Source organism: Camelus ferus, chromosome 15 (assembly GCF_009834535.1).
Source record: "Camelus ferus isolate YT-003-E chromosome 15, BCGSAC_Cfer_1.0, whole genome shotgun sequence".
Taxonomy (NCBI): domain Eukaryota; kingdom Metazoa; phylum Chordata; class Mammalia; order Artiodactyla; family Camelidae; genus Camelus; species Camelus ferus.
The window spans coordinates 21,565,239-21,590,059 of NC_045710.1; the positions used below are offsets into that span (position 1 = coordinate 21,565,239).

At 49.4% G+C, this 24,821-nt stretch overlaps 1 protein-coding gene across 2 annotated transcripts in view; it reads right to left on the reverse strand.

Moving 5' to 3' along the window:
* Positions 1-281: 281 nt before the first annotated feature.
* Positions 282-24,821, reverse strand: part of CAPN13 (calpain 13) — a 132,128-nt gene continuing 107,588 nt past the window's right edge. For both annotated transcript variants that reach the window (XM_032497297.1, XM_014557942.2), the window contains 12 exons: positions 21,954-21,965; positions 19,691-19,893; positions 18,615-18,651; positions 18,222-18,284; positions 15,166-15,223; positions 15,011-15,069; positions 13,290-13,358; positions 11,308-11,383; positions 9,286-9,414; positions 8,417-8,472; positions 7,794-7,851; positions 282-1,512 (listed from right to left, as the gene is read on the reverse strand). In XM_032497297.1, the coding sequence (XP_032353188.1) occupies positions 7,825-7,851; positions 8,417-8,472; positions 9,286-9,414; positions 11,308-11,383; positions 13,290-13,358; positions 15,011-15,069; positions 15,166-15,223; positions 18,222-18,284; positions 18,615-18,651; positions 19,691-19,893; positions 21,954-21,965 (789 nt within the window). In that variant the 3' untranslated portion in view covers positions 282-1,512; positions 7,794-7,824. The remainder of the gene's footprint in view (positions 1,513-7,793; positions 7,852-8,416; positions 8,473-9,285; positions 9,415-11,307; positions 11,384-13,289; positions 13,359-15,010; positions 15,070-15,165; positions 15,224-18,221; positions 18,285-18,614; positions 18,652-19,690; positions 19,894-21,953; positions 21,966-24,821) is intronic.

Genomic DNA, 24,821 nt, shown 5'->3' on the forward strand with positions numbered 1-24,821 from the left:
AGTCCTGCCGAAGTGACTCATTCATTCTTTTGAGCTTTTCTTTTCTTTCTTTCTCCCTTCCTTCCTTCCATCCTCCCTCCCTCCTTCCTTCCTTCCTTCCTTCCTTTTTCTTCCTTTCTTTTTCTTTTCTTTCTTTCTTTCTTTCTTTCTTTCTTTCTTTCTTTCTTTCTTTCTTTCTTTCTTTCTTTCTTTCTTTCTCTTTCTTTCTTTCTTTCTCTCTTTTCCTTTCTTTCTCTCTTTCTTTCTTTTCCTTTCTTTCTTCCTTCCTTCCTCCCTCCCTCCTTCCTTCCTTTCTTTCTTTCTTTTCTTCCTCCCTTCCTTTTCTTTCTTTCCTTTCTTTCTTTCTTAAGCAGAGTCTGTGTTGACCTGTCAGGACCAGTGCTGTACGTGCAGAAGACTGTACGTAAGAGGGCAGTCTGATAGCCCAGGACTTGGGTCTGCTGACATTATCTCTGTTGACCTCCAAAGTCCACGCTGATAACCATGGCCTTCTACCCCAGTTAACCAAGCAAAATGACTTGGCCCAGGCTTTACTGTGTGTCTGACCCTGCCCTGCTACTGAAATGATCTCAGACACTGCAGTGGTCCCCGAGGGATGCAGGTTAGCTCACTGCGTGTGTGTTTCTTGTACTGGGATGCAGTCCACCTTCAAATGCTAACCTAGGTCCTGACCATGGGTGTTCACATGATGGCACACCCCTGCCCATGCCATCCACCTTCTGATGGCTTCTGCTCAGAAAGGTCACATTCTGGAAGGTTCCTACCCTTCTGTCCTCTTGACACACACATTCACAAGGATTTCCTCATCGGAGAGCTGCTTCCATGGATGAGTTCTCAAGTGCCAGTTCTCCTGAGTGGGGTCTGGCCTGGCCACTCTTTGGAATCTCTTCTGAACTCTAGTGGGCCATGACCTTGTGGAGCTAGCTGATGACCACTTTATGGATAAGGAAGGAAGGAGTGGGGAGGTGCCTACCTTGCTGGCTGGATTTCCCCTTCCCCACATGTAGTTTTCATCCAGAACTAAAATCCTATTTGTCCTAAAGGAGTTGAAGACCTTTAGGGAAACTGTTTTATTTTGCCATTTGGCTGTGAAACAATCAGGATTCAGACACTGGGGAGTATGAATAGTTCTGCAAACACCCAGCTGGACTGCCCCCATATCACACATGGCACACTGTGGGTGGACTGACTGGTTCCTTCCGGATTTTCCAAGAAATGGATTGAGTTGGTGGAGGGGACTGAGAGGCAGCTTTCCCCTTGCTTTCCCACAAGGGAATAGCTCTTGTTTCATTCTCCAGGGATCCGAGGCAGGTGTCTTCAAGTGTTCAGGTCACCTGATCTGTGACCTCAGGCTAATGAGAGCCTGACCCAGCTGAGGATCCAGCCCAGGCTCCTTGAAGGCAGCTTTGACTACGTTCCAGGCAGAGCAGGCTTCCAAGTATCACAACCACAGGGGCAGCACAGCCCGACAAGATGAGAGCCAGATTCTTGAGTGATCACTGGGAGTCTGTCCTAGAGAAAGACACAGATACTCAAACGCAGAAGGCCCAGGGCAAGTAAAGAAGCTTTTCCTTCCTTTGAGTGACCACAGAGGCCAGGCCCCATTCCCACAGATGCTGGTCAGGACGACCAGACCACAGAAGGAGCACATGTGCCACCTGCTGGCAAGGCTGGACCAGCTCCATCACACCTTTGCCTTCAATGGATGGGAATGTCTCCACCTCATTCTTCAAAATACCCTGGAGGGACCCTCCCCACCTACTCTGCCCTGTCTAAGTGCAAACCACAGTTCATTTAGCACCTGAGTGCCCGCCGCAAAGTAGAAGGGAAGCTGGAGAGCAGGTGTTCCTCCAACCCTCTCGGTGGGTTGGAAGGGCTGAGAATAGGGGCAGCCAGAATAACCATAACTCTGTCCTCTGGTCCAGCTGAGCTGTGGGCCCCCTTGGAAGAGTGGCTTTTCTCAAGGGCACGTCTCCTAGATTAAAGTGATATTCTTGCGTAGATATTTTTTTCCACAACTCGAATCAACCAACTGTCCTGCCCACGTGGTAAAGAAGCAGTCTTGATTCTTCTTCTGTCTCCCTCCTCGTCTCTTGTATATTAAACTCCCATCTCTCAGATTATTTGCTAGTTTGCTTATTTATTTTTCATGAAAGTCCAGCCCAAGGTATATAATTAAAAAATTCAAACAGTATTATGAGGCATGAGGAAAAAACAGCAGTCCCCTGCCCCATTCCTATCCAAACTTCCTCTCTCCAAACTCTTCCTTCTGTGCTTTCTTCCTTACATCTAAATAGTATGTTCACTTGGTTACCCCTTGACTTGCCAATTTTAAATGCTTACTGACGTCGTACGATGGAAGATGGGGCTGGGATGTTCCTAACCCACTTCCACTGTATCTCCTCTCCCTCCATTTTCTAACGTATTTATGTCTCGTGTTTTGTTAAATCAGCATTCAATCTTTGTTTTATGACAATTATGTACGTACAGTTCACTGCTGAGTGAAGAGATACTCTGAGTTTCACATTTCCTCTCTTCTAGAATTCTTTGTTTTTCCAGAAGTTAATTTGAAAAACCTGCTTAGTTTATGTCACTATCCTAATAATTCTTCCAAAATCCTCCAGCAGAATTTCAAAATCCTCCTGAAAACTATTTTCCCCATGATTAAGGGAGTAGATAAACATACTGGTCCCCTACTCCCCCAAGGTCACTCGCCCTGCCCCCTGCTGGGCTTCTTGTTCAGATGTACAGCCTTGGCCTTTGACTTCCTAGCTAGTGAAGGATCAAGTGCTGGACCTCCTGTTTCTTGAATTCCAACTCCTCCTCCTTCTTGGTTTATGCCCTTGGCATGTCTCTGTTATTGTTCTAGTTGGATGCATTTCTCTTTAAAAGCGAGCTCTGGAAAGCTGGACACCCTGGGTTTAAAAGGTGCCCGGGAATCACCAGGCATGTGCTTGCCAAAAGAGGTGGGGAGTTTTCACATCCAGACATATATCCAGGCAAATCCAGACTTCTCAGCTGTCAAAAAGAATTTCTTTGGTCTGAAGGATGGAGAGATGGATTTATTAGGAGAGAAGGAGACCCTCTCTTGTGAAAACTGCCATTGGTAAATCAGGACCAGGGCCACTGCTGTTCATATTTCACCTGGATGCAGAGTAGGAGGAGGGGGCCCATTCCTCAAGACGCTTTATTTCTATGTGGTGGGAAACTGTTATCAATGCTGACTTCGTTAGAACAAGGCACTTCGCTGCCATATTGACAGTTCATCAGCGTGAATGCAGATGACATTAGCTAGACAAACTCTCAGCAGACTTGCCGTGTACTGAGCTTTCAGACTCTAAATCAGCTGCACTCAACATAGCCTCAAACGCCCAAGGACCGTATACCAAAGCACTGAGTATCAGCATTCTTCAAAGTAAGAGCTTGACTGTCTTTTAACAATTTTAACATAAAACACGCCCCTAGTGTGACCACGGAGGCGCATGCTCTGTTCAAAAGAAACGGATATGCTGGGGGTAGGGGAAGAGGATGTGTCTGGTTGCACATTTTGGTATCCCAATTTACTAAGTTAGAGGAGAGCAGATGGGTTGAAAGATGAGAGAGAGAGAGGAATGGAAGTGTTCTCCCAATGGGAGCGCACCCCAGCTTGCCTGGCGGATCCAAGGGTAGGTAGAAGCGTCTTGTACACAGTCTACAGGGAGCGGTCCAGCGCGAAAGGAGACCGGCGAGGGGCTTCAGTGACCCCCCAGTCTCTGGGAGAAGTCTACTTAGGTCATCTGACAAGGCCTTCCGTTGTTTTAGTGACCACTTCCTTGCACAGAGGACCAAATGAGCAAGGAGAGGGACTGCCCTTCGGACTGAATGCTGGCCAACAGGGAACCTGGGAGGGATGGAAATCTTACAAGGAAATCACTTTGACTTTGTAGTATTGAAGTCAGGGGATATTGGGCAGGGTTGAAATATGCCCAGGACTCAGGAAAGCCGATTTCAAAAGGATGAGAGGATTAACAGGTCAGACGGTAGCCTTTATAAAAGGATACAGACCATGACGTATCAGAGATATTGTAACAAGATAATGTTAACCACCTGCTGCCTACTAATCCCAATGTGGTAGAAGGTAGAAATAGCTAAAACAGCATGAAGACGTGGGTTTAAGACAATATTTACAAAAGTTGGGATGAGAACAAGACAAAGGAAGACACAAACCGGAAAGGACAATTTCTTTCAGTCATTTGGGAAATCATTACTGAGTGGTTTCTCTACATGCTAAGGAGATAGCAACAAATAAGACATACCTAGGCTGACAGTGTACAAGGGAATACAGACATCAAGCAAGTAACCGAAAGCGTGTTGACTCAGCAAACTACCAGTGGAGGGGAGCTTTCTCAACCTGACAAATGGTATCTACAAAAACCCCACAGCTGACTTTATACTTATTGGTGAAATATGAGTATTTTCTCCCAAGATCAAGAACACAAGACTGTCTGCTTTCTCAGCCTCTACCCAGCATTGTATTAGAAGTTCCAGCCAGGACAATTAGACAAGAAAAACAAACAAAAGGCATCCAGATTGGAATGAAGGAAATAAAACTATCTTCATTTGTAGATGACATGATTATGTGTATGTATATATGCATGTGTGTGTGCGTGTGTGTCTGTGTGTATAAATAAGAAATCATCTAAAAAGCTATTAGAATTAAGAAAGGAGTTCAGCAAGGTGGCAGAATATAAGTTCAAGATATAACAGTCAATTTTACTTCTATACATGAGCAATGAACAATCCGAAAATAAAACTGTGTATAATAGCCTCAAACAGAATAAAATGTGTAAGAATAAATTTAACAAAGGAAGTGCAGGACTTCTACACTGAAAAACCACAAAACAATGTTGAAAGAAATTAAAGATCTAAAAATAACGGAGGGACATCTCATGTTCATGGATCAGAAAACTTTCTATTGTGACATTGGCAATACTCCCTAAACTGATCTATAGATTTATGTGATTGCCATCAAAATCTCAGCTGCCTTTATTTTCTGCAGAATTTGTTAAGATGATCCTAAAATTCATATGTAAATGCAAAGAACTCAGAATCACCAAAACACTCTTGAAAAAGAAAACCAAGTTGGAAGACCCACACTTCCTGATTTCAGAACTTCCTACAAAACTACAGTATTTAACACAGTGCAGTACTGGCATAAGGACAGACATACAGATCCATGGAACAGAATTTAAAGTTCAGGCATAAATCCTCACATTATGATAAACTGATTTTTGGAAAGGATGCCAAGACAATAAAATGAGGCATATAACAATCTCTTCAATAAACAATGCCAGGACAATGGGATACACACAGGCAAAAGAATGAAGTTGGACCTCCTACAACACACCATACACAAAAACTACCTCAAAATGGACCAAACACATCAATGTAGGAGCTAAACTATAAAACTCTTTAGAGAAAAACTTTGGAGAAAATATTCATGATCTTGGGTTAGGCAATGATTAGATACCACACCAAAAGTGTAAGTGACAGAAGGAAAAACAGGTAAGTTGAACTTCATCAAAATTAAAAACTCATATTCTGAAAATGATATCATCAAGAAACGTAAAAGGCAACATGCAAAATGAGAGAAAATGTTTGTAAATGGTGTAATCGACAAGGGATTAATATCCAAACTATACAAATAGTTCACATAACTCACTATAAAAAACAACAGTCCAATTGAAAAAAAAAGGATAGAAGATTTGAATAGACACCTTTCCAAACAAGACATACAGATGGCTAATAGGCACACGAAAAGATGCTCAACATTGCTAATTATTAGAGAAATGCAAATCAAAACCACAATGAGGTATCACCTCACACCTGTCAGAATGGCTATCATTAAAAACTCCACAAATAACAAATGTTATTTTGAGGATGTGGGAATTCTTATACTCTGTTGGTGGGAATGTAAATTGGTGCAGCCACCATGTAAAATTGTACGGAACTTCATTGAAAAATTAATACTAGGCTCTGTGTGCCTGCACTGTATAAGAAACTGAACCAACACGTAGGACCACAGGACACGCCCAACCACTTGAATGGGCACGGCATGCTATCTTTCACTGGTGTCAAGGAAGACTGAGCTGTGCATCTTGGCCTCAGAGGAGGGCCTTCAGTGACCAGCTGCCTGCACAGCGCCCACTGGCTGCTCAGCTGGTGATGTCCTTCTGACTCGCAGCCTCGCTGAGTCCACCCAAAGTATTCCATGTTTACGATGACCCATCGACAGCCCACGACAGGTGATTAACTACTCTGAGTCATTCAGGACTCAGCTCCCAGGCAGTCTCCTAGAGAGACATCACAACTTCCAGGCCAAGGCAGTTGTACCATCATCTTTGTGTGAACCTCTGTGTCAGCTTTCACTAGACTATTGTAACTGATTCATTACATTTACATTTCTGTCTCTTTTACTCCATAGCAAGACCCTGTAAGGCAAGGACTGAGTTTGATTTCCCTAAAGACCTATATATCCATCTGTCCATGGGAGATCTCCATACGGGTGACTCACAAGCACATCACCACATCCAAAGCTGAACCCATATGAAGCACCCTCTCTTCGTGTCCATGTAACACCCAAGCCTCTTTCACTGCAACTTGTATATTAGAGTATATTTTCCTGTTTATAGGACTATCTCTCCCACTAGGTAGTGAGCAACAGAGGTCAGAAATCATGTGAATTTTATTTATCTTTGTGCCCCTGGAGTCTAGCACAGAGCCTCCCATATAGGGGCTATTCAATAAACAGTCACTGAACTGAAAAAAAAATTAATAATAGAACTACCGTATGATCCAACAATTCTACTTCTGGGTATTTATTCAAAGAAAACAAAGACATTAACTCAAAAAGATATAGGCACTCTCATGCTCATTGTGGCATTATTTATAGTAGCCAAGGCATAGAACAACCTAAGTGTCCCTCAAAGGATGAATGGATAAAGAAATTGTGGTTATATGTATATACAATAGAATATTATTCAGCCATGAAAAAGGAGAAGGTCCTGTCATTAGTGACAACATGCATGAAGGGCATTATGCTAAGTGCAGTAAGTCAGAGAGAGACAAATACTGTATGATTTCACTTATATGTGGAATCTAAAAAATAGCAACAACAAAAAACCCAAACCAAACTGAAAGATACAGAGATCAGACTAGTGGTTGCCACAAGTTGGGGGTCAGAGGTTGACCAAAATGTGTGAAGGTGATCAAAAGGTTCAAACTTCCAGTTACAAGTTTTGGGGATGTAATGTACAGCATGGTGAATATAGTTAGTGGTACTGTGTTGTATATTTGAAAGTTGCTAAAAGTAAACTGTAAAAGTTCTTATCATAAGAAGAAAAAATAACTATGTAAGGTGATAGATGTTAACCCCACTTACCACAGTAATCATTTCACAATATGTACCTATTTCAAGTCATTTTGTTGTATGCTTAAAATGAATACAATGTTAAATGTCAATTATATCTCAATAAAAGTTAATTAATTTAAAAAAAGAATTCTAAATCCCTCATTTGTAACTTCCAGGACACACTCTTTCACGAATGCCCACTGGTCTGCATGACTGGGATGAAATCTGCAGCGTTGGTCTTGAAACTCAAGGGACAAGGGGCTGAGCCGTGGCTCACACACACAAGGGCTCTGTAATCTCAGTGGTGGGGGGTCTGCTCCCAGGGAGAAAGTCCCCCGTGCAGCTCCTGGAGGAGAAGGGGAATTTCCTAGGAGGAAATGATTCAAAAGCTTCTATGTCTTACCTGGGCTCTGGGGTCTGTTCTGCCGCTTGCTTCAGTTGTACATCACCAGGTTCATCCACTGAGAAATAAGCATCATTGTTACAACCAGTCTTTAAACTTGTTAGCTTAATACAGAGCAGGGTAAATGGTACCCTCTTTATTTGAAAGACCTCAGTCTAGTCTCGTCAACCCTTTCCAGCTAATTCCAACCCAAGCAGGAGGCCTCAGCCCTCTGTTGCAGCGCAGCTTCTGCTAATCCCTGAGTAGTGCAGGTGCTGAGAGGGACAGCTGAGGTCGACCAGCTGGCTGGGCCAGGACGCTCTTCCAAACACTCACTGGGAGTAAGTTTAATGTACAGTGAGCTCAGTAGGTGTTCCTTAGTTCCCTCTTGGATTTATGACTCCCACATAATCCTCTGCTTTATTAAGCTATTGGAAAAAAATAAAATCTGTCTGCCAAGATCCTAAAGCAGCCTTGGCAGCCAGCAATATATAAAGGCAGTAATTGGAGGCAGGAGGGGCCGGCAGCTTGGCTGGCCTTTGACAGACTGCTGAGTAGCCTCCGGGAGAGCAATGCCCCCTAGAATCAGGTGAGGGGGGTGGGCTGGGGTTGTGCCCTGTCTCTGGAAGGGGGAGGTACCTCACCTCCATTTTTGTCAGGTAGAGTCCTCTTCCATCCTTGGAGAGGTTATGGAAAGCCTCTGGGGTAAAGAGGAAGAGAGGAATCAGGACAGGCCTGGGGGCATGTGACATTCAAGGCAATGAGGTGATTCTGTGAAAAGCCCCAGGGGAGCTCCATCTCCCCTCCTCTTCTCTTTCCAGCCAAACTCTACAGCCGAGGGACAGCTCAGGGCTCACCTCTTGAAACAGCTCTCTCTGATGGCTCTGTCCCACACGACCCTCCCCTTTCCAGTTTGTGCCCCCTACACTTGGCCGTGGGGATGTCAGGACTTGTCTTAGGAAGTATTTCAGGGGCACTTCCCTGTCCAACTGAGAATTCTCTGGAGCAAGGGTTGTGTCTCTGGCTTTTCTTTTACCCTCCCAGGGCTCAGGTCTTCCCATCTGATTAATTGCCTTGCTCCGAGCTAGGGGGTTTTTTGAGTGATGTCACATGGCGCGGACAGTGGGAGGACCTCCTGCCCCAACCAACTCGCTTGTGTGTGCAATCTTTCAGCACAGACCAAATCATTCCTTGCATGACTGAAGAGGAGGTTTAAACCATAACCCAATCTGGAGAGGGGACACGGTGATTAGTTCCTGAAAAAGGTGCTGAGTAAGGTGATCAAAGGCCTGGGATGGGCGGATGTCCTGGAGAGAGAAGGGTACAGAGAGTGGTTGGAGACACAAGCCAACTACACTCTCACATAGGCCAATGCTGGCTCTGAGCAAGGGCTCCTAGCAGGATTCCAGCCCTTCCCACTACTAAGGCTTTGCCCAGGCCTGGGGCCGAGTGTATCCCTGGGCCCCTCCGGTGTTCTCTGGTCACTGGGAAGGTGCCCCCAGGTGACGCTTACTTGTCATGGCTTCAAGGCGCATCAGGAGGCAGACCAGGCTGGGGAAGGTGACCCTGCCGGAGCTGTCGCTGTACCGGAGGCTCATGAGACCCAGCAGCTCGTTGCTGACAGAGACGCCTGCCAGGAAGTCTGGGCCACAGGGAGAGCCGGTGAGCGCGCGGGAGGCCAGGAGTGGGGTGCAGGGACCTCGTGGCCTTCCACCACCTCAGCCCTCCCTCCTCGGCCCCATGCTGGCTGGTCCGCTCCTCTGCCGTGTATTTATGATTCTCTAGTTGCCTCTTGCTTGTTGGCTGCTGGGCCCCAACAATACTGTTCTGGAGTTTTGTCAGAGGCCAACTCAAGACACTCAAGACCCTTCATAATCATCTGATAATTCTCATGTGGGATGGGAGCTACCGAGACACCTGAAAGTTTGCTTCTGGCCCTGCCTGTCAGGCCTCTCTCTGCTGATGACTTTGTCTAAGGGAGGCTTCTTCCCCAACGCCGTGACTGCATGTGGGTCTCATGCATGGTGGCTGCTGGGCTTGGTAAGTGTGATTCCTGGAGGAGGGATTCAGTCCTAAGTCACCGGTCCAGGGAGCAGAGACCTCAGGTGGTGGCCTGAGGCAGGCAGGACAGAGGTGCCTTGCCCTCTTTGGGTCTTATCATCTTATATGTCTAGTTATGAGTTTCAGGGAGGCACCCACCCCAGAGCTGACAGTGGCAGACAGAGTAAGTGGGGCCTGTGCACCCTGGTGAGCTAGAAGAACCTTGCAAACCAAACCCCTGATGGAGGGGACAAGCCTGGTGGCCCCTGGGCCCCACACAGCCAGAGACCTGTTTAGGTTCTCCTGCAGAGTTTAAATGGAAATTTGCATTCCTTTAGATAGGGCCTGCCTCTTGGGCTTGCCATAATCTCAAATCACACCCCTTCCCTTTTTTCTTTTTTTTAACAGGCGCTCCATTGCCCCTTTCAGTCACCCACCTTGCCCCGCCCAGCTTTTCTGTTGAATTCCAACTGTTCTCTTTCTCCCTGCTATTATTCTGGAGTCATTAATGAAGTCTCCTTTAAAGATTTCATCTTTCACTGGCTATTCAGTGGCTCTCAAAGTATGATCCTCAGACCAGGAGCTTCGGGCTCACTTGGAAACTTGTCAGAAAGGCAAATTCTTAAGCCCCACCCCAGCCCTCCTGAATCAGGTACTCCGGTTGGGTGAGGCAGCTCGCCAATCCCCACTTTGACAAGCCTACAGGGGGTTCTGACGCTCAGGTTTGAGAACCTCAGCCCTCCGCTATGAAGAATTAAGGGAGGAGCGAGGCTGAAGCCGGGGGAGCAGCAGCTCAGGTTCTGATTCTTTGTGCAGACTGGGAGTCCTGGGAGCCCTGGAGGCTGCCCTTTCAGCGGTAACCCACTGGCATCATAATTTTCCATTTTATTCAGGAAGGTGGCAATTTCCTGACTTAACCTTTCTGTGATCCACTTCCCCTGCTGGTACAGTGGGGATAATGATTCCTGCCCTTCCCAGTCCCAGAGCTGCTGAGACAATCCAACGAGGTGACGGGAGTGCAAGTTCCCGCTGAACTTCTGCGCCCTCCAGTGTTATTATCATCAGCCCAGGACTGAAGATCTGCCTCCTTGAAGCCGACAGATGCCATTCAATTTCACTTAGGCCCAGACCCTCAGTGAAGAGAGTATATCAAACCCACCCGTGGGTATTTAACCCTGATGGCCCAGACGCTGAGATGAAAGCGTCTTCAAGGCGAGCTTGACTTCTGGTAGGGTATCAACCGTGTGGGGTTACTTTTGCACAATTAGAGCTGTGCTGGGGAGAAAAGGCAATCGGCAAAATTGACCCGCATTGGAGAACTCAGGCGGGGGAGGGTGGAGTCTGAGTTCGGAGCCAGGAGGCCCACAGAGGCCGGGGTGAACCAGGGGAGGACACAGCTGCCCCTCTCCCAGCCTTGCCTACAGCATGCTAGGGGCGTGGGCATCGCACACCCCCCGCTGCCGCCCCCAGTCTTCACTGCAAAGGGCCGCTTTACCTGTGTCATTTATGGCCTTCCACAAATCCGAGCTCAGGAAAACTCTGGAGTTCTTCTGGGTGTTCTGGAAAACACTCTGATACGGAAAAACAAGTAGGAAGCCTGTGTGAGTCCCAAGCCACCTGGAAGAGGATGTCTGGTAGGGGGAGGTCCTGCGAAATTCCTTTTCCATTCACTAACACAGTAGGGAAGGCCCAGCTTAGAGGCTGGCACGGTGAGCAGCTGAGGACAGGGGAAGGGCTCTGCCTGGTAAAGCCAACCACCTGGCCGTGGGGGCGAGGGGGCGGCGGTGTGTGGCTGCCGTCCCTCTCCCAGGCCCGCACTTCTCCTGCTCCCGACCTGCCCTCCTTCCTCTTCCTCACCCCTCAGACTGGGCTCCTGCCCCACAGGGAGCTGCCACTTTCCAGGGAGGTGGAGAGCTCTCTAGAGTTCGCCTAGGGTGGGGGTTAAGAGCACAGGCTTCACAACCAAATCGCTGGGTGTGAACCCCAGCTCAGCGACTTGGCAGCTGTGTACCCTTGGGCAAGTTACCCGATCTTTCTGGGCCTCAGTTTCCCAACCTGTAGCACAGGGCTAGTTTCAGTATCTACCTCAGAGGCTTGTTGCAAGAAGTAAGTGAGCACATCTTTATAAAGTGCTTAGGAGCGCTCTGAGTAGCAACGCTGAAGGCAGGCGAGAACCACATCCCAGACCAGGTGCAGCCCCAGGATGAAGTCACTCCAACACCTCAGCTGTGTCCAGGGCGGCTCTACGTTTTCCTGGGACTTTCTGCTTCTCCCTAATTCTCACCCTTACCCCTGGCATCCTTATGCTTCTCAGGTAAGGACACAGATGCTCAGGCAGGTAAGTAACTTGCCTTTGATTAAGCAGACAAGCACCACAGGACTCAATGCGGGACTCCTAATTGTGGTCTATGCTCAGCCTCCCTGCTGGAGCTGTTTCAAAGCAAAATACCCCTGAGCAGGCGTGCAGCTGAGGTCTCCTGCGGGAGACAATTACTGTGAAATAGCGGCTTGAGAACGTTCCCTGGCCTCTTTTGGCTTTGGGTGAGCGTTTTCTCAACTAGGTACTGACTCATTCAGTAATGCATTCGTTCGGTCATTTTTGAGTGCCTGCTGTGTGCTATACCCTGTGGAAGGCACTGGGGAAAAGGATGCATATGAGGAAATCCCTGCCCTGGAGGGCACGGTGATCTAATGGGAGGGGCACATCAGCCTGGTGAGAAGCCAGATGACCTCAGTCGGGGATCAAGTGATATAAATCATATATAAAATAACATATTTTTATTTTATTGTTGTGGGCTCAAGTGTTAGGGGCCAAGGGGGAATTAATTGGGTCTGGGGTGGGGGTGGGCAAGGCTCCAAGGAAGGCCCCACAGGGAAGGAGCTTTGGGGGATAGACTCTCGGGCTGGGTGGGTACCAGCCAGGCTCAGGGTGCAGGGAGTGGAGGGCAAGGAGTCTCATGGGTGGGGCCTGAAGGAGTGAGTGGGATGAGTGAAGGGGCTTCTCCTAGTCCCCAAAGTAGGGTCCCAACTCATGCATCTCTGATGAGTTTTGACTTTGTCCTGAGAACAATGGTGAGGACACACTGAAGCCACAGACCACCCCTGGGATTCTGATGTGTCTTCTGGCTGATGGAGGGGAAGGGAATGAAGTGGGCTGGTGGCCCGGGGGATGCTGCAGTGGCTGGGGGAAGGATGAGGAGGGCAGCGCTAGCCAGCGGTTTTAGCTGCAGTCCACGGGGACCCGGTTCTCCAGCCACCTAGAGCAGTCCCCAGCTGGCCACTTGACCAGGTATTTCCTTGTGCCACCTACTGGTGCTTGTACGCCTCCCCAAGCAAAAATGGGGCTCTCCTTGAGGGCGGGGATGAGATGCCTCGTCTTTCATCCCCCCCCAACCCTGGTGCAGGATCAGACACCCGGTAAATATATGCTAAAACAGATGGAATAGGAGTGCTAGCCTGAAGACAATACGCCGGTACCTGGCAGTGGGCCAGGCGGATCCACAGCCTTGAAAACTCCTCTTGGTCAAGGCGCCCGTTCACCTTCAGCTGGTGGACAGTTAAGAGTTAACCAGATCTGTGTGCAGTGAGCAGAGGGGTGGAGGAGAGGGAGCAGCTCCATCCATCAGCTAGCACGGAGGTTGGTCCAGCGCCACCTGGATGTGGCCCCATGCCAGCTGGTTCCTGCTGCGTCTGAAAGGGACCTGGCATAGATTTATTTTACAGGGGAGAATGGGCAACTGGATGGAGAAGGAAGCCCTGAGAAAGGTGAGCCAACACCACTTGCATCCAGGGGAAGAGAGAGAACCCAAAACACAGCCTTCGTCAGAGGGGCCCAACTCCCTCCTGCCAGGGAGACAGTGGGGAGGAGCCAGGGGGGTGGGGGTGGGTATCACTGCAGCTCCTGAGGCCTCATGAGAGGTAAGTGTGCACTAGGTGTGCACCAGCGGCTGGACCACGCTCTGTGTATTAAAGCCAGCTCTGATCACTCCATACGATGCATTTGATGAGAACTAATGAAAAGATTGATCTCTGAGGGCCTGCAGGGGAGCTGGAGGGTGAGCAGGAGGAAGGGTAGAAAAGAACTGTCTGCTTTACAGGGGTCTAGCAGACATGACCTCCCCTCGGGTTACCTTCCCCCTGCTGTGGGGCTTGTTGAGGGCCATTTGGGTTCATCTGTGGGGATGGGCAGTGTCCCTGAGTGATTCCAAACCAGAGCCAGCAGAGACAGGGCCTGATTTATTATTTAATCAAGGAGGCCTCTTGTTCGACCATGGACAGCTTCACATCCTGTCGAGCCTTGTTAAGAGTGAAAAAGCCGGGGATCTGCCTCACTCCAGAGAGACAGCACGCACCCCAGGGAAGAGCTGCAAGGCAGCAGGTGAGGGTGATGTCCACGTGGAGCCATCAGGGACACGGGGCGGCAGGGGGAGACGTGTCTCACCAGAGAGTGGAAGTCAGGACAGGAATCAGGAGACCTGGGTTTGACTCCCAGGCCTGCCACTGTGGCCATGAAACTTAGGCAGCCACAGCACCACCCCACCCCACCCCAGCCTCATCTGCAAATGCAGCCGGACGGTAACGACGGGGTGCAGCTGCCGTGCAGACTGAGGAGTTTTCTATAAGGGTTGGTGGTTGTTCTCTTTATTCAACTGGGGGCTTGTTGAGCACAGAATTTAAATAGTGAGGACTCCTCCAGTAGTAAGGAGCGAGGTGGAAGGAAAACAGTTACCACTGGTGTTGCAAGGAGGCAGTGAAGGAGAATGTGTGAACAGACTTGGGAGGCTGAAAACTCCAAATCCAGGCACAAATTCTGACTAGCTGTGTGATTGAGGTGAATGACTAAACCTCTCTGAGCCCCTGTTTCTTCTATTGCAACATAGGATAATACTTCTTATATCACAGAGGTTACTGCACGAATTACAAGGGAAAAACATACCGGTACCACTGTCGGCACGTAGCAGATGCTCGATAGATGGTATATTGTTACTGTGGCTGTGGTGCTTCTGGAGAGTTAATGAGTTGGTACAGAATCCCCAGAAACCCAGGCTCTTTGGTGAGCCCTTAGAACCAAGGAAGAAGAGGAAATACTGAGAGTGAGAAGAGGGTTCCCTAATGTCATAATTAACCCCCCGGGAAAGCCAACAGAGAGATGGGATCTTAGAGCCAGGGGAGGGGCAGGGGATGATGGCAAAGGATACATCCATCAGAGCCACGATGCTCCGGCACTGGTCCAGAGAGAATGTGTCCCCTGGAGGTCCTTAAGGGGGGAGAAAAGGAAGGACTAAAATGTCACGGAGCGGGGCACTGGACTGGCATGGCTGCAAGGATGGGGTTGGGGCCAGCGGGTCCTTACCCTTCAGGAATTCCTGGTTGAGAAGGCTCTGCAGCTGGGCAGCATCAATGTCCGGTCCCTGGTGCAAACAAGGAAGGGATGCAGGAATCACATCAGGGCCGGGGAGCTGAAGGGCACACTAAAAGCACTGGGATTTCTAAGCACTTAGCTCACCTTTGTCCCAAAGTCTCCTGATTGCCCCAGGCCACGGTGATAAGTCCCTCCAAACATCTGTAGTGCCTACTCCTGACATTTGATACCCAGTGTGGGTCACCTTGCATGTCCCTCTTCATTCATTATTGGCTGAAAGCAGTGTTTGCTTCCTCCCCACCATACCTGACACTTAGGAGCCCCTCTGGAGAAATATTATTGAATGAATCAATTCAGCCCTGCAGGTGTGTTTTCCCATCTGCTTCCAGAAAGGGACTGAGAGGAAACATGACTACTAAACGTGTGTATGTGGGGGGGGGGGGGTGGATAAAAATGCCAGGAATCCAGGCTGAGAGAAGCTGCTCTAACTGAGCATGTTACTTAGCATGAGTCTTCCCAGCCACTGAAGCAGAAAGGGAGACATCATGGTTTTCCTTGGATAAAGAACGGAACAACTGAGGTTGAGGGGAGAGAACCTTCTCCTGGCCTGAACTTCCGCAGGCGTCAACTCTTCTGTGGGGGACACCGAGCAGCTCGATGGGCAGCAGAAGCAGAGCTGTTCTACGTGCAGTCATTTCTTACAACCTCCTGGTAAAGGCAGAGAGTGTGATGGGACATCATCATCCTGGGAAAGTTTTTCCATGGGAGGAGCTGGAGCAAGGTCTCCCAGCAGGGGGCTTTGCAGAGTGACACCAGGTCAGGTGGAAGGAGGTGGTTCCTTGGGGTCTTCTGAGAATCAGCACCCCACAGATGACAGACAAGTAGTCCCCAGGGTTGGCCTCACCACCCAGAATGGAAAGCAAAAGCAGCCCTACAGCTTGTCCTTATGGGAGTCATTTAGCTGGAAAAATGACCACTGACGATGTCCCTGGCGGAAAACATCCTGGAAGTGTCTGAAATCGGCCCTTAGGTCATCCCTCCAACATCTCACTGGTTGGTTATGTCAGGTAGTCAGTGTTGTGTGCCTGCCATCAACTAAGATTTTTCCCTCAAAGAATTATGGCACCCCACTTTGAAGAGCAGTTAACATGTTGGTGAGAAATGCCAACTTATGTGGAATCACAACCAGAACATAAGCAGCTTTGGGGCATGGACTTTGTCCCCCATCCTAGGACAGGCCCTGACCTGGATCCTGCACCCAGTAACCACCAGAATGTTGGAAGAGATGGGGCTAGAATGGAGATGAAGGCTGCCTGAACAAACTCCCAGGGAACTGCACATAGGCCTCTACCACTTCAATGGAAGATCCCCAAGGACTGATGCTCTGCAGTCCCAAAGTTGAGCAGAGTCTTCGAATGTCCTAGCGTATTTGCTACACATTTGCTGACTGGGTAAGTGATGGATGATGGATGTGGCCTGTCCCAGAGGCCGAATGTGTCCTTCCTTTCCCACAGACAGACCCTGAATTATAGTCTCATCATTACTATTACAGCCAATGAAAGTAACCTGTGCTAGGGCAACAGAACTAGCAGGTCATTGCGTTTGTTCCGGGACCAGTTAAATGGATACAAGAGATCGGGGGAGAGGACAGAGTCAGTGCATGGACAAGTATTTTGCTTTCAACTTTCTTTTGAGGACAATAAACTCTAAGGACAGTTCACAGGTTGTGCAGAATGATGCCAGGTTGGCCCTGCTCAAGGTGCCCACCGAGGGGTGAAAGGAAGCTGGAGTCCAGTCTTTGTTCCCCTGCCCAGCTGTGCACCTTGGCACAAAGCTGCATCTGTCTCATTCTAATTCCTGCAAAGGCCGCATAGGGGCTATCAATTTTCCTCTATGACATTTGGTTGTTGTTTGGGAAAAGTCCTGATTAGGGAATCTGTACCATTTATCATATGACAAATTATATTTTTTATTTCAGATGTACAGGTGCAAGGACCATGTTAAAGATTTTGCCACCCGCCCCTGAAGAAAGCTTGGTCTCAGGGACCCTAATCTGGTCCTGCTGATCCCCTCGGGGCAGTAATCTTAGCTTGGGCATCTTAAATCATTGCAAATTGATTGAGTACCTTCTCTATGCCAAGCAGTGATTGGTACTGGGGACAATGTCATCTTGGCCTTCAGGAGCTCACAGACTGAGTTCAGTCACCTTGGCAGATCCTGTTTTGCATCAAGTGAAGTGCCTTTTCAGTCAGCCCAGACTGTGGGCCTGAATCCTGGGCCCGTGTTGACTTCAAGGAGGTTCACACTGAGCTGCCGCCTACAACATTTATCCTCCCGCCAGCCACATTCTTCACTGCTCCTTGTTTTTGTCTCTGGGCCCAGGCTGCCTGAATCATTTCCCTTTGGCCTGCCTCCTGGTGACCACTGCCCCATTAGCCCTCTGGAGGCCTGCGCTCTCCCTGTCTTTGGCCCCCACCTGGCCTGAGGCCGGCACGGTATATCCGATCATCCGTATCGCTTTCCACTTCCCACACCAACGTGATGGTCAAAGGCCTACTGCACAGAGTCCCTGGCAGCTGTTTTTATCCTGACAAGTCAAGGAGTTCTTTATAACGGTTTATTAAACCATTAAGAAAATCCCCTGTGCACATAGGTGGCTTGGCAGGAAGAATGCTGTTGGTACTTTCTGAAGCTCGCCAGCTCCCAGGAGGAAGGATGCCAAGGTTGGTGGGAGGTGGCAGAGCAGGGAGAAGGAAAGACTTTGAGGGGTACTGCCAATTGCTTGTTTACAGATTTAAAAAGACCAGCCCCATAATTAGCCCCTCCCTTTCCAAGCTCTTCACTCCAACCCAGGTGTCACCCAGGTGGGGCACCCTTTCCCTCGAGATCAGTTCTGGAGACATCCAGGGACAGAGGCTGATAAAACCACCCATCAGGCCACTTTTCCTCTCTGTATCCTGATAAGGGCCCAGGAAGGATTTTCTTCCCTCTGTTCCCTCCATCACCCGTCCTCTCTAAGGCCCCTCGCCCCAGGCTTAATACTGTACCTGCTGAGAGTATTTGTAGAAAATGCTTTGTTGGGAGCTATCTTCTGGAAGAGTTGCCTGGATCTAAAGGAGAATAGACAACGTTAGATTTCTGGTACAGTGAGGGTGTAAGAACCTCCCACCTGGATCTGAGACAGAGGCTTCATCCAACAATCGGATAAAACCTGTTTGGGGAATGCGAGGATGGAAGTTTGTAGAAGGAAGATGGATGGGTCCAGCCTGGCCTTCGAGGCCTGGTCTTCTCCCCTCATCCCTGCCCCTTTGAGCCATCACCCGCCCATTATAGTGTCTCTGTTTTCATTGGTCAGTGGTGAGGCAAGAAGGAAGGAGACAGAAGCTCTTGGGGATGGGATGTGACTACTGAAGCTCAAACAAAGCTTACTGCACACCTACCTTCAGTGGTCTGAGGTTAAGATTGTTGCCCAGGTCCCTGGAAAATGAGGGGGACAGTGTGACAAGGAAGACCAGCTCACTATTCCAAGGAGGCTTATGCTTACCTATGGCAGGCACCCCCAGTGGCATTTGACATTTAGGCCAAGAACACGAGTGGAGAGCCCTGAGCACAGGAGGATGTGAAGTGGGTGGCCATGGCAGGCAGCAGACCAACTGAGCATCGTGACCTGGCATCCAGTCTTTGGGGTGGACATTACCTGGTCTTCAAACCATTTAGTAAATGGCTTCCTTTCACAACCAGATTACATGTATAGTAACCCCCATTGCCAGGATGGCAAGTAAGCTTTGTCTTATGTTCCAACTCTGACTGGTAGCACAGTGACTGGCATGCTGGACTGAGAAGGCCTCGTCCGTGCTCAGCTGTAAAGACCTACATGATTATAATGATGTTTGCCTTGGGTCCAAGAAGGAACCAGGCGCCCAGCAGAATGCGTGCTTGCTGATCCCAGTCCTGACTGCCAACTTAGCAGTGGAGACCCTCCACCATCGGACTCTTGCATTCAAGCCCATCTTCCACTGTCTCCCTGATGGAGCCCATGTTCTGGCCACATTTCAGACAATTGTCATGCATGCCAGGTACCACCTTCCTGGCTTATGGGCAACATCACTTACTCTTCAGCAAGCCCTGTGTTCACTCACTTCCCTGCTTCTGCTCATGCTTTTTTCCTCTGCCTGCATTGCCTTCCCCTTTGAAGCATTAAGTTACATTTTCCATCAAGGACTGGCTCATGTGCCATTTCCCTCATTTAGCCTTCCTCAGTTGCTCTTGTCAGGGGCAGATCCCTCTACTCTGTCCTCCCACGTGACCCTGCATTTCCACTGAGCAATGGCACCATCTTGTTTGTGGTCTACCTCTTGCCTCACAGACTCTCTCGGCCCCCTTTGGGGTGAGCTTCTCGAGAGCTGGGCCTGTGCTGGGTCCCCCACTGTCACAATGAATTGCCACATAGAATGATGCAATGTGTTTTTATAAAATGAAGTAGAATAAAACATTTAGAATCCCAGTACTTCTGTACCTGTCACTGTCTGACATCTTCAGGAAAATTCGGAGCGAGAACTCAGCTGCTTCTCTGCCTGCAGAGACGACCACCACATAGGTCCCAGGGCTCAGGCTGAAGCACTCTGTAAGGTTACGTGGGGTTTGAGAAACTATGCCCTTCTCAGCCATTCTGAATTTGGAAAAAAAGGTGGGCGGCAACCTCTCTCGGAAATGCTGGAACTAGAGGAGACAGGATGGTGGTGAGAAAACCCGTGTGCACGGGCCCCAGGCCCCAGGCGAGACCACCTCGTCCAGCACCCTCTCCATTCACCAAAACAGCAATACAGGCCCCAGAAAGGGAGACAGCGCTTACCTGAAGTCTCACAGTGCAAGAGTTCAGACTCTTAATGACTAGAGATGCTAACACTACAATGAACGCGGAGAAATATGACACGTGATTCCCCCTCATTAACTCTTACAGCATCCCGGGCTTCTGGGTTTATCTCTCTGCTTATACAGAAAGACGGCTTCCGTGAAAACGAGTAAGGCTGTTTCAGAACTGCATTACTTTTGGAGCCCCTAAAATCCCTTGTCTCCTGAACCTTTGGCAAAGCACCTTTGGGACCGCTGTAGCTCTATGGGGTTGGAGTCCTTTCTCCTCCTCCGTTTCCTCTTTCCAGCGGAGCCCTAAAATGCCTTCTCATTGGAGAATAATAGGTCCTGATAATTTTCCTTCTGTTTCAATATTTTCTTAGCGATAAACAATAAATATAATGCAGTTCCTATTACTGGATGTCATATACATATTACGTAATAAAAACCCCTTACTAAATAAATTTTCTCCAATACAGTCGAGATGGGGATTCCATTTCGAATGGTTATGCAGCATGAAATGATTGCTCCTGAGTTCTGCCTTGGGGGGGAAATGGGGAGATGGGGAGGGGTTCTTTTTGAGGGGCGGGGACAGGGCCGGGCTGCAAGATGAGGCCACTGTCTCTGGTATGCAGCAGAGGGGCGGGCAGAACCTCCAAAGTGATTCTGCTGACATTAACAGCTGCCCCAGGGGGTTTGGAACCTCACTTGCCTGGGCCTTTCTGGCCAAAGCAGTGATGAGATGGGTTCTTTTCCAGAGAGTCAGCACTGCTCTGCTGGCTCTGGGTGTGTGTGTGTGTGTGTGTGTGTGTGTGTGCACGCATGTGCACATGGGGAGGCGCTGTGTATAGAAGTGCGTGGGCTTCGAGCCTCCTACAATCACAAGACCTGACCCTGTGTCCCCAGGCATGGGGCTTGTGCCTTTTTTGGGATCAAGTCCTTACCCCATTCTGCAGCTCTGGGAACTAGAGCCCTGACTTGTTCCTTGCACCTTTGAAGCCCTTCTAGAAGCTCACATTCCACGACTAGGGTGCTGAGAACCAGAGCCTGATCCGAAATCCAGCTTTGCGGCTGGACCACCACTGTGAAAGGCAGGCCACCTTACCTGGGCTTTCTCCCTGGGCTTCTGAGTATCCCCTGTCGGAGAGCCCTGTCCTAGCCTCTCTCCCTGTCAGGGCACCTCTGGAAGGCTTGGAAGAGCTACTCTGCACCTGCCAGCAGGTTGTGGTCACAGCCCATTGGCTGTGGCTACATCCTGCTCCCTCCCTTCCATCCTCAGCCCCCAGGCACACGCACCGTCCCTGTGGCAACAACAGCACCACAGAGCTCACATCTATTTAAGGAGTTTGAGTGCCTGTGAAGTTAGGCTTCCCAAACTCCATCTTTCCTTCTCCATTCTGACTCATATTTTAGGTCACCTTTCACCAGTGCCAAGCCAGAATGTCTACTCAGGAGGGGTGGCAATGTGGTCGTAAGAGGAGCTGGAGGGTGTGCCTTGAAGCTGCATTTGCATCACATGCATCCCGGTCATGGTGCGTTCAGGGGCTGATGGAAACTATGGGAAACTAAAGGTCCCTGCCAAGGTACCCGATGAGCCCTGTCTTTCATCTTACAAGGAACTGGCAGCATCGATCTTATCAATCGGGGCCAAATGCTTGAGGATGATTTCATGGTGGCAGCCCCTCTAGAACATCAAACCAGAGAACAGCCTGAGGAATCCAACCTTTAGACCAGGACAGCTAAAATATTTCCCGCATCCCTGGCCTGTTGGGAGGTTCTAGGTGCGTATCTATTACAGGACTTAGCAAGACTGAATTGGTAGCCAGTGAACACCGAGACACACGTCCAGGCCATGGGTATTGCAAGAGGCGTGAACACCACCGACAGATGGGGCAGTAAGAAGCCAGGGAGGGTGGCGGTGGCCATACCTGAGAGTCCACCTGTGGGGAAGAGGAAGAAAGGCAGGGTCAGGAACCCAAACCAAAACACACAAGCGAGTAGCTCTGAGCAGCCTGGCTCAGGGCCCTGCATTCCTTTTCCTTGCACGTTCAGCCCGTTCCCTGGAACACCCTGGGTTAATGGGGATCATCACTCATTCCCTGCGTGGAGCTATGACAAAGGAAACCCCACCGCTGTAAGGAGGTCGAGGCGGGAAGAAGGTGGCTGAGGAGACTCTTCCTTTGCCAGCTCAGCCAGCTGTGGTTACTCTTCATAGCAATGGTGAGAAAACTGGAAGGAAAAGGGACACACCGATGGGGACTGGAGGTAAGGCAGAACCTGGATCAAATGTAAATTCCCCAACATCGGCGCTCCAGTGAGAAGGAAATTTTCATTCCCTCAGATCTCTGTAACACACGATGGGAATTTGTTCTAGGCCCCCCTGTGTTTGCAGGGAATGCTTGTGGGCGTCCGAATGGGGAAATACCCATCTTCCTGTCTGTCCACGTGAAGGAAGGAAGGAAACGCTGAAGATGCAGCCCCACTTTTAAAGTCACTTCATGATTTGCAAAGTGTTTTCCATGTAGAGTGCTGGGCTGTCCAGCGATCCTGAGCGGATGCTGAGCTCCTTATTTTACAGGTGTGGATGCTGACCTCAGCAGTCTGAGTGGTAGAGGGGAGAACAGGGCAAACTGCGCTGCTTTCTTGGTAACTGAGACCCACCGCCTCCAGGCACCGTCTTCCACAGTTAGTGGGGGTTTCAGTTCTATTCTACCATTGATCCTGGGCCCCACTCTGTGTACAGACAACCTGATTTGCCAAGGCAGGCTTCTCTGGAGATCAGGGGGGAGCTGGAGGGAGGTGGAAAGACCCAGCGTGGGGGAGGAGCTTTGGGGTGAGGATGAAATAGCTTTCCGCCCTTCCCCTTTTTCTCTGTCCTGTCTTCTCCCTGTCTATTTGTATACCACCCGTGTTTAGTTTGATGCAACGCAGAGCAGAGCTCCCATAGCGGTTGGAGAGTCACAGGCTAATGACAGGGGTGAAGCCCGGCACATAGCTGTCATTTGGGCAGCACTGTACCCACAAACCCCATCAAAATCCTAGAGACTTCAGAGAGCCTAGTTGATGGCACCAACACAGCCTGCTTCCCAGCAGAACTGTGAAAGGAACCCATGTGCTTCCTGAGTTGTCAAGGTCTGGACTGTTCTTTGGTATTTAACTCTATCAGGATCCTGCAAGATCCAAGGGGGTTTTCAGGGAGCCTGAGGGGATCATGGGTCTGCATGCTCCCTGAGCAAAGTGGGCAGCTGATAAAAAAGGCATCTCTGGCTGAAAAGTTGACAAATGGGCTAGGCAACATTTAAAAAATAGATATGATTACAGTCTTGCCAGGGCATCTGAACTGTAAGACTTGGGATAAATCAGTTAGCACAAGGCTGCTATGGCGCCAGCTCTGGGCACTAGAATCACAGATGACAATTCAAACAGCACTCCCAGTTTGTGCGCTGGGGGCAGCCCTCATACCCTCTCTGGAGTTCTGTCTCTCATCAGGACAGGGAAGAGGTGGCTGAGATGTTTTTAGCAGTCCTGGCTGGTGTCCTGAACTGTTCAGGCTCATTGGGTAGACTAGATGCCTCAGTTCCTTCCCAGCCCTTCCCAACTCCTTTCCTTTTGTCCTTCTCAAAGGTGACAGTCAGGGGACTCTGAGGATGAGAGTCCTCTTAGAAGGCACCTGAGCTAGCTGGGATTCTTGGCAGAAAGCAAGGGAAACCAATCCAGGGTGGGGTGAGTAGAAAGTCATTTATGGGAAGGGTAAATCACAGAGTCAGTGGGAAATCTAGAGACTGCAGCTTGGAAGGTGGGCAGGATCGAGAAGAGATGCCGCCCAGCTGGACACCACCACAGGATCTGCCTGCATTGCTGCCGCTGGGCCCAAAGACTGGCCGCAAAGAACCTCTCAGTTGGTCCTACCTCCTTCAGTTACTTCCTCAAGATTCAAAGCCCAGAGTAACCAAGAGTATGGTGGGGAGGGGAAGAGAATATCTAATTGGACAGGACTGGTTCACAAATCTACCCCTCTGCATGTAAGGGTTGGGAAGAGGAAATATATGGCCTCTTTGCAGTGGGAGACCAAGCCCTGCCTTCCACCAAGGTCCCCCCACTTCCCTCCACCACCGTGTGGAAAGGGTGCTCAGTTGCCCTGGTGGTGATGAAAATGACCACTGTCCACTACTGCATCCTTAGCAGATGTTCTCTGACAGTCTCAGCAGGATTGAGGCATCTCAAAAGTATGGTGCTAAACCCCAACAATTTCTTTTCCATTGATTCTATGCAACTAGAAAGTGGAAATGTGTTCAGAGAGAGCAGAACCCAAAGAGTTCTCCTCCTTCTAGGCCAGAATCATCATTTGTCTTTGAGCTGTGAGCATCACCAGAAAGGCAAGTGCCTAAGTCCTGCTGAGAACCCTGGTCCTGGGGCCACAAGTTCCAGCATCAAGCACCCCACCGTCATAACCTAGCTGCTCCTTGGTAGGTCATTCTTGCTCTCTGACCTTTGGTTTCCACATCTATAAAAGTTGGGGTACTAGGGTGTTCGAGACAATGAACCTGAACATGTATGGAACCCTGAAGTTCTCTATCAGTGAGGCCTTCTTGTTAGAGTGCACCACAGCCAATGCACGGGACTGTTTCAGGAACAGAGGACCAGGAGCCCTGCCTGTCCCTGAGTGGGCCAAGGCCCCAGTTGTGAATGTTGCCTTAGTCTCAGTGAACATTCCTGAGATCATTCCTAGAGATGCAATAATCAGAGTCTTAGCCACACAGGGGATAGGTGTGTTTGACTGAAGGCTTGGGGGACTT